This window comes from Culex quinquefasciatus, chromosome 2, assembly GCF_015732765.1.
Source record: "Culex quinquefasciatus strain JHB chromosome 2, VPISU_Cqui_1.0_pri_paternal, whole genome shotgun sequence".
In the NCBI taxonomy this organism is placed as follows: domain Eukaryota; kingdom Metazoa; phylum Arthropoda; class Insecta; order Diptera; family Culicidae; genus Culex; species Culex quinquefasciatus.
This window is the reverse complement of record NC_051862.1, coordinates 12,599,441-12,609,334: the sequence shown is the minus strand read 5'-3', so window position 1 is coordinate 12,609,334 and position 9,894 is coordinate 12,599,441. Positions and strand designations below refer to the sequence as shown.

The 9,894-nt window shown below is 47.5% G+C and overlaps 2 protein-coding genes across 2 annotated transcripts; both read right to left on the bottom strand.

The window, feature by feature from the left end:
* Window positions 1–741: 741 nt before the first annotated feature.
* Window positions 742–2,538, bottom strand: LOC119767785 (uncharacterized protein K02A2.6-like). The gene has a single exon (XM_038257267.1). The coding sequence runs from the start codon at window positions 2,536–2,538 to the stop codon at window positions 742–744; it is 1,797 nt and encodes a 598-aa protein (XP_038113195.1).
* LOC119767779 (uncharacterized protein K02A2.6-like) lies at window positions 2,439–5,013 on the bottom strand. The gene is made up of 3 exons (XM_038257261.1): window positions 4,314–5,013; window positions 3,728–4,267; window positions 2,439–3,670 (listed from the first exon to the last, which is right to left on the bottom strand). Exons 1-3 carry the CDS (start codon window positions 5,011–5,013, stop codon window positions 2,538–2,540), a joined length of 2,373 nt encoding a protein of 790 aa, XP_038113189.1. The 3' UTR covers window positions 2,439–2,537.
* Between the last annotated feature and the right edge of the window lie 4,881 nt (window positions 5,014–9,894).

Sequence of the window (9,894 nt, the reverse complement as noted above, 5' to 3'; positions counted from 1 at the left end):
TAGCTTGTAGTTTTGATTTGTAACCCTCTCAACTTTGGTCAGAAATTAGTGACATAAACTTCAGAATAATATTCGCAACGGCTAATTGAAGATTTAAAAATTTTACACTTTCAAATTTCTAAATTTTCATAATTTTTGATTTGATTTTTTTTGGTATAAGACAAAGAAATGCCAGAAATCAAAAATAAAAATAATAAAAACATAAAAAATTTAAGATAACAATTCAACAGAATAATATCAAAAAATCTGAAATTCCAAAAAGTAAAAAATCTAAAACTGAAAAATTAATAAAATAATTGATACTTAAGAAATCCTAAACTAAAAAAAATATCATTTTAAAATTAAGTTATTCAAAGACCAATAAATTATGTTTTTTCAATCTTAATTTTTGGATGCTTTAAATATTTTTATGTTTGAATTCTAGTATTCCTAAATTAATTTATATTTACCAGAAAATTAAGTGAGTGTAATGGCTTTTCCCTTATTTCAGCATTTTAAGATTCAGCGTTTTGATAGTCAGTGTTGCAATGTGCAAACAACGAATGATACACGCGAGTGGAGACAAATAATTAAGCATTTATTGCGAATAAGTAATTTTATTAAAAAGTTATGCGTGTGTCTTCTTGAGCTCGCGGATTATGACAACCGGTTTCCGGTCGTGGATGTCAACGGGATGACGACAAGTGTCGCTCATCCAGGGTCGCATCCAGGGTTGTTCCTAGGGGTCCAACACCTCCCCTTTTAGGTGTAGAAGTACGGGTTGTACCTCTCAGGCATACGACGAATCCTTGTTGACCGGCGAAGAATCGACGGTGGTCGAACCCTGGCTCGACGTTGCGATGGTGCAGGCAGCGCCTGCTGTTCATCCTCGGCTACAACTGGATCCTCGATAATCTGGAAGTCCTCGAGCAGGATGTGCAGAGGTAGCTTGACCTCCGACTCAGCTTCTTCCGGATAGGCCTCGACTTTTGAGCCCCCCCGAGTACGGAGTTGGTTCGTGTGAGACCTGATGAGCCGCTTCTTGTCGTTCAGCCAGACGTTGTACATCACGTTGCCAATGCGTTCGATTACTGTGCCAGTTTGCCAGACCAGCTTGCCGTGAACGAATGTGCTTGCGTGAACCAAATCGCCTTTGCCAAATTCACGCTTTCGTGCCCCGTGCCGTTTGTTGAACTGCTCTTCTTGTCGCTGGTTCCTCTGCAGCGCAGCCCGGTGTTCCGACGGTGGTTTGAGCAGGTCCAAAGTTGTGCGATGTTTCCTCCCCATCAAGACTTCAGCAGGTGACAGTCCATCAGGTGCTGACTTGTTAGGAGTAGCACGGTAGGCTGACAAAAAGATTTGCAGCGAACGTCCAATGTCATGCCCAGCTCCTGGCATGATTTTCCTCAGACTCCTTTTTAGCGTATCCACAAACCTTTCGGCCTGCCCGTTTGATTGGGGATGATACGGAGCAGTGCGGATGTGGATGATGCCGAGCGATTCGCAGAATTCCTTGAAGAACGAGCTAGTAAACTGCGTACCGTTGTCAGAAACAATCGTCTCTGGGAGCCCGTAGCGAGCGAACGTTTCGAAAAGCAGATCGATTGTTGTCCTCGCTGTGATGGTTGGTGTCTTGAATATTTCAGGCCACTTGCTGTACGAGTCCACTATCACCAGAAAGTAGTGACCCTCGACAGGACCAGCGAAATCCACGTGGAGGCGCTGCCAGGGATGCTCTGCTAGAGGCCACGACGACAGCAGAGTTTTGGTGGGGGCCTTGGCCACCGCAGCGCAGGCGTGACACGAACGAACGAAGTCATCCACGTCTTGATCCACACCTGGCCAGTACACATGACTTCGCATCACCTTCTTCATGCGTTCTTGACCTGGGTGTCCTCGATGGAGAGCCTTGAGCACCTGCTGCTGGTACTGCTGGGGAACGACAACGCGATCAGCCAGCATGAGACACCCTTGAACAACGGAGAGAGCGTCTTTTCGCGCGTAGAACGGGCGAAGTTCAGCATCGACCAGCTTGATTGCCCCGGGCCAGCGAGATTGGACATGCTTGATGACATCTTGCAGTAGCTTGTCGTTGCTTGTGGCCACTTGTAGGTGCTTGAAGGTAACAGGCAGGATGTTGAGTGCTTCGTCCATGGCCGCTGCAAGTTCGTCCTCGAGCTGGATTGCGGCGATCACAAAATTCTCGTCCGGTTTGATCCGCGCGTCGATCAGTCTCGAGAGCATGTCAGCATAGCCAAAGTCTTGCGTTGAGATGTGCTCGATGTCAAACTCGTAGGACAGCAGGATCAGCGCCCATCGCTGAAGACGGTTGGAGGTGTGAACCGGGATTCCCTTCTTGGACCCGAAAACTGCGACCAGCGGCTTGTGGTCGGTGTGAAGTGTGAACCTCCGTCCCCAGATGAAGCGATGAAACTTGGTAACACCGAAGATCAGCGCCAAAGCCTCCTTCTCAACTTGACCGTAGTTCTGCTCGGCCGACGTCAACGTCCGGGACGCGTGACACACCACCTTGATCGAGCCGTCATCGTATCGATGCATTAAGCACGCGCCGACACCGTAGTTGGACGCTTCAGCGGCGACGATAGTTTCCAGCTCAGGGTTGTAGTGCGCCAAAAGCAGGTCCGACCGGAGCAGGTTCTTGAATTGCTCGAACGACTCCTGGCAGCTTTCGTTCCAGTCCCACTTGGCATCCTTGCGCAGCAGAGCATCGAGTGGGTGTCGGAGGTCGTGCATGTTGCGAACAAACTTTCCGTAGAAATTGATCGCACCGAGGAAGGAACGCAAACTGCTGACGTCATGCGGGGGTGGCATGCTGCAGATGGCGGACGTCTTGGACGGGTCCGGCCTGATTCCTCGGTTGTTGACGATGAATCCCAAATAGGTGATCTCCGGCATGAAAACGAGCACTTCTCGATGCGCAGGGTGAAACCCCACTCTTGGATGCGTTCCAGGACCTTCAGCAAACGTGAGCGGTGCTCTTCCGGTGTTCTGCCATGGACGAGCACATCGTCGAGGTAAACCTCCACTCCGTCGAGGCCAGCGACCATCGACTCGACGATCTTCTGGAAGGCGCCAGGGGCTGACTTGACACCGGGCGACAAGCGGTTGAACTCGAACAGGCCCAGGTGAGTGTTGATCGTCAGGTACTGCCTGGACTCCTTCTCGACGGGCACCTGCAGATACGCGTCGGACAGGTCGATGTGCGTGAAGATCTTGCTACCCGTAAGCTTGGCAAAAATCTCCTCGGGCAATGGCAGCGGATGTTGGTTCGGCTGGATGAGGCTGTTTAGGCCAGTCGAGTAGTCCGCGCACACTCGCACTTTGTTTGGCTCACCGTTGACGGACTTCTTCTTGACGGCAACGATGGGGGCAGCCCAGTCCGAAAACTCCACCGGCGAGATGATGTCCAGCTTCTGGAGGCGTTCTAGCTCGGTTTGGATCGGCTGCAGGGCGGCAAACGGCACGGGTCTTTTGGCACGGAACACTGGCTGAACGTCTGGCAAAACGTAAAGTTTCACTTCGGCCTTCTTGCAGCATCCGAGTGAGTCGGAAAACAGCTGCGGGAACGACGCTTTCAGCCACTCCACGTTGTCCTTCGATGACGTCACCAGGTTGCAAACCGTGCTCAGGGGGACATCCCACAGGTTGAAGAGATCGATGAAGTCGAGGCCTAAAAGGTTCAGATCGTTAATTTTGGTCACGTAAACTTTACCTGAACGATGCACTCCTTTCAGCGTGACGTCACAGACGATCTCGCCGATCAGGTCCAGCGGCTGTCCGGAAGCAGTCCGAGCTTGCTGCGACGGTGGCTCCAATGGTGGTCGTCCGATGCGGCTCCAGCTGGCTTCCGTGAGGACGGTGATGTCGGAAGCACAGTCCAACTGGAGTTGAAGCTCGACGTGATTAATCACCACGGTCACAAACTTTCGGTTGCGGTGAACAGCTAGCTGTCTTACGTAGATCCCCCTGGTGTGCACTGGCTGGCTGGACTTCTCGCGACGCTTTTTACCTGGATTCGACCGCACACACTGGCAGTACCCGTCCTTGTGGCCGACCCGGTTGCAATCCCGGCAGCGATGGTTCAGGTACTGACAAAACTCCACGTAGTGCAGCTCGCCACACTTCCAGCACGGTGTTCGTGGTTTGTTATTGTTTTTGCTGCTGCCACCACGACTGTTGCTGCTAATGTGTGGATTGTTGTTGTTGGAGTTGTGAGGAGCGCGATCGTGTTGCAGTGGGCTTCTGATCAGCTGATGAGTGTCGTGTGCTGTCAGAACGGCCGTGGGTGATCGCATTCACCGATGATTTGTCACTTGAGACCTCCACAATAGACGCATCTTTGCGGAGATTGATGATGCGGTGACATTCAGCGGTGAGGTTGTCCAGGGTCATGTTCGCGTTTCCTTCCAGCTTCGCCAGCAGAGATGTGCGAATCTCAGCGTCTTGCTTGTTGTGTAGGCCACACACGAAAATGAGGCACTTGAATGCGTCGACGCTGCACTGGGCCACACCGAAATCCTCGCAGCAGCGGTTCACCTGCCCGGCGTACGACTGGAAGTCGACCGAGGCCCTCTTGGTCAGCGTGAGGCAGTGGTACCGCTTGGAGAAGAGAGAGACGTGAGCGCCGAACAGCTTCGTCAGGTTGTCCACAGTTTCGCTGAACTTGTAGTCCCTCGTCATCTTCGGCAGGATGTGGTTCATGTACTCTGCGTGAGTGGCGTCGCTGAGCTTACGAAGCAGGAGACGAACACGGGCAGCATCGTCCAAACCGGCAGCGTCACACTTCAGGGTATCCTCATGGCGGGCGTACCAGTTCTCGAATGTGAGGTTAGATTCCGGATCGTAGTGGAACTCCGTCATGGAGTTGGCTAGAGCTTCCATACGGGCATCGGTCGTCGACGTACCAGGCGCGGGCGTCGTCGGTGGTGCCGTCCGGGACATGGCCAGTTCGGTGATGAGCTTCTGCTGCGACTCCATCAGCTGCTGGAACATCGCCTTAAACTCCTTGTCCATCGTGCTGCGCGTTCGTTTCGCGGGTGAAATTGCGGGGTAATTTCACTTTCCTCGTCGCCAAAATGTTGCAATGTGCAAACAACGAATGATACACGCGAGTGGAGACAAATAATTAACCTTCCTACGGTATTGGGGTCCTTTTCGGCCTTTTTGAAAATTAAATTTGCCATAACTTTTGCTATATACATGCTAGAGCCTTGAAATTTTCTGACATTAAATTTATAGTATAAATACACATTTCACAAAACAAATAAACCTCGGACGACCCCTAGGGGAGCGTCCATAAAAAAAGTTACTTTAAAGGTATTGGGGTCCTTTTCGACCCCAAACTTTAAAAAATCGGCAAAAATCCATTTTTTGACCGATTCCGGTTTTTTTGGTCACAAATGAAAGCTTAGAACGTCCCCTTTCCGAAACCGACCTGGAAAACCGGATTTGGTCACTGTGGTCACCGGGAATCGGCTACAACCGAAAAAAGGCCTTTTTGAGACCCCAACTTTGACGACCTGTATCTCCGGTAAATTTGAACCAATCAGGATGCTCCGGGTTGCATTCGACAGGTGTATACCTGTACTTTGACCACAAATATTAATATCAGGGCCAGGTGACCTACCGGTTCCGGAAATCCGGAACATCCGAAAAGTTCATAATTTACTGTTTTTAACTTATATGTGATACCAATACTTTCATGATAGTTGAAATTGATCCATAAAACTTACTAAAAACACAATACACGATTGCCAGAACCACTCTGGAGTGTTAGTGGCCACTTCAGGGTAACCTGGAACCGGTTCCCGGGTACCCGATGAACGGCCAATTTGATTTTTTGTTGAAAACCCATCATGTTGCATATCAAACTTCATGAAATTGAAAGATATGTCCATCTTTGATAATGCCGTTAATCGCTGAGCCATCCTGGCCAATCTGGAACCGGTTACCGGTGGCCCCTTGGGGACACTCCCGGAATATGAGAGAAACCCTATCATCCGACATATCAAACTTCATGAAATTGGAAGATATGTCAATCTACGGTCATGCCGTTGTTTGTTGACCCATTGTGACCAATCTGGAACCGGTTACCGATGGTCCCTTGGGGACACTCCCGGAATATGAGAGAAACCCTATCATCCGACGTATCAAACTTCATGAAATTGAAAGATATGTCAATCTACGGTCATGCCGTTGTTCGTTGACCCATTGTGACCAATCTGGAACCGGTTACCGGTGGCCCCTTGGGGACACTCCCGGAATATGAGAGAAACCCTATCATCCGACGTATCAAACATCATGAAATTGAAAGATATGTCAATCTACGGTCATGCCGTTGTTCGTTAACCCATTGTGACCAATCTGGAACCGGTTACCGGTGGCCCCTTGGGGACACTCCCGGAATATGAGAGAAACCCTATCATCCGACGTATCAAACTTCATGAAATTGAAAGATATGTCAATCTACGGTTATGCCGTTGTTCGTTGACCCATTGTGACCAATCTGGAACCGGTTACCGGTGGCCCCTTGGGGACACTCCCGGAATATGAGAGAAACCCTATCATCCGACGTATCAAACTTCATGAAATTGAAAAATATGTCATGCCGTTGTTCGTTGATCCATTGTGACCAATCTGGAACCGGTTACCGGTGGCCCCTTGGGGACACTCCCGGAATATGAGAGAAACCCTATCATCAGACATATCAAACTTCATGAAATTGAAAGATATGTCAATCTACGGTCATGCCGTTGTTCGTTGACCCATTGTGACCAATCTGGAACCGGTTACCGGTGGCCCCTTGGGGACACTCCCGGAATATGAGAGAAACCCTATCATCCGACGTATCAAACATCATGAAATTGGAAGATATGTCAATCTACGGTCATGCCGTTGTTTGTTGACCCATTGTGACCAATCTGGAACCGGTTACCGATGGTCCCTTGGGGACACTCCCGGAATATGAGAGAAACCCTATCATCCGACGTATCAAACTTCATGAAATTGAAAGATATGTCAATCTACGGTCATGCCGTTGTTCGTTGACCCATTGTGACCAATCTGGAACCGGTTACCGGTGGCCCCTTGGGGACACTCCCGGAATATGAGAGAAACCCTATCATCCGACGTATCAAACATCATGAAATTGAAAGATATGTCAATCTACGGTCATGCCGTTGTTCGTTAACCCATTGTGACCAATCTGGAACCGGTTACCGGTGGCCCCTTGGGGACACTCCCGTAATATGAGAGAAACCCTATCAACCGACGTATAAAACTTCATGAAATTGAAAGATATGTCATGCCGTTGTTCGTTGATCCATTGTGACCAATCTGGAGCCGGTTACCGGTGGCCCCTTGGGGACACTCCCGGAATATGAGAGAAACCCTATCATCCGACATATCGGACTGAGCAAACGACCTAACCTTTAGGTTAGTCCGGGGCCAACATTTACTTCCCTTCCGACGGAAGGCGTGATCAGACATATCTCGTCTCGAAAAACGCCACCGGGACCGTCTGGGATCGAACCCAGGGTGACTGGGTGAGAGGCAATCACGCTTATCCCTACACCACGGTTCCCGGTTACCGTTGGTTGACATATCATTCAATTTCATGAAGTTTGATGCGTCGGATGATAGGGTTTCTCTCATATTCCTGGAATGTCCCCAAGGGTCCACCGGGAACCAGTTCCAAAATTCTCAGAATGGATCAGCGAATAACGGCATGACCGTAGATTGACATATTTTTCAATTTCATAAAGTTTGATACGTCGGATGATAGGGTTTCTCTCATATTCCGGGAGTGTCCCCAAGGGGCCACCGGTAACCGGTTCCAGATTGGTCACAATGGGTCAACGAACAACGGCATAACCGTAGATTGACATATCTTTCAATTTCATGAATTTTCATATGTCGGATGATAGGGTTTATCTCATATTCCGAGAGTGTTCCCAAGGGGCCACCGGTAACCGGTTCTTAATTGGCCTGAATGGGTCAACGAACAACGGCATGACCATAGATTGAAATATCTTTCAATTTCATGAAGTTTGATATGTCGGATGATAGGGATTCTCTCATATTGCGGAAGTGTCCCCAAGGGGCCACCGGTAACCGGTTCCAGATTGGTCACAATGGGTCAACGAACAACGGCATAACCGTAGATTGACATATCTTTCAATTTCATGATGTTTGATACGTCGGATGATAGGGTTTCTCTCATATTCCGGGAGTGTACCCAAGGAGCCACCTGTAACCGGTTCCAGATTGGTCACAATGGGTCAACGAACAACGGCATGACCGTAGATTGACATATCTTTCAATTTCATGAAGTTTGATACGTCGGATGATAGGGTTTCTCTCATATTCCGGAAGTGGCCCCAAGGGGCCACCGGTAACCGGTTCCAGATTAGTCACAATGGGTCAACGAACAACGGCATGACCGTAGATTGACATATCTTTCAATTTCATGATGTTTGATATGTCGGATGATAGGGTTTCTCTCATATTCCGGGAGTGTCCCCAGGGGCCACCGGTAACCGGTTCCAGATTGGCCAGGATGGCTCAGCGATTAACGGCATTATCAAAGATGGACATATCTTTCAATTTCATGAAGTTTGATATGCAACATGATGGGTTTTCAACAAAAAATCAAATTGGCCGTTCATCGGGTACTCGGGAACCGGTTCCAAGTTACCCGGAAGTGGCCACTAACACTCCAGAGTGGTTCTGGCAATCGTGTTTTGTGTTTTTAGTAAGTTTTATGGATCAATTTCAACTATCATGAGAGTATTGGTATCACATATACGTGAAAAACAGTAAATTATGAACTTTTCGGATGTTCCGGATTTCCGGAACCGGTAGGTCACCTGGCCCTGATATTAATATTTGTGGTCAAAGTACACGTATACACCTGTCGAATGCAACCCGGAGCATCCTGATTGGTTGAAATTTACCGGAGATACAGGTCGTCAAAGTTGGGGTCTCAAAAAGGCCTTTTTTCGGTTTTAGCCGATTCCCAGTGGCCACAGTGACCAAATCCGGTTTTCCAGGTCGGTATCGGAAAGGGGCATTCTAAGCTTTCATTTGTAACCAAAAAAACCGGAATCGGTCAAAAACTGGATTTTTGTCGATTTTTTAAAGTTTGGGGTCGAAAAGGACCCCAATACCTTATGTGTGATTTTTTTTTAATACCAAGGGAAGGTTAAGCATTTATTGCGAATAAGTAATTTTATTAAAAAGTTATGCGTGTGTCTTCTTGAGCTCGCGGATTATGACAACCGGTTTCCGGTCGTGGATGTCAACGGGATGACGACAAGTGTCGCTCATCCAGGGTCGCATCCAGGGTTGTTCCTAGGGGTCCAACAGTCAGCTTCATGAGGCAATTCTTCAATATTATTTAAGCGAATACATTATTTTCAAACGTTATTTTCAGTCGCATCCAAATAAACAAATCAAAATCTCATCAACACATATTGCTCCCGAAGAAATATCAAACGACGCTTTTTGTTTCTGTTCCTTTTCAGCTGCGTACCGCTTAAGACAAGTCTTTTCGTAAACCTTTTCTTGACCGTTCCTTGAGATTGGAGTTTTAAGAGCCTCCGTACTACAGGACATTTTTTAAAATTTTCGTTTGAAAGTAAAATATAGTTCTTGTAGCAAAATTCAGACTAAGATTTGATTTACAGGAAAAATGTAATTGATTTAATAATTCTTACATAAAGTATTCTTTACTTTAAAAAAATAAGATAATAATTACACATGATAATTTCAAAAAAATCAGAAATTCCAAAAATGAAAAAAATCAAATACATAAAAAAATATAAAATAATTACAACTAAAAAAATCCTTAAATTATAAAAAACATTTTTTATCATTTTTAAATAAAGTAATTAA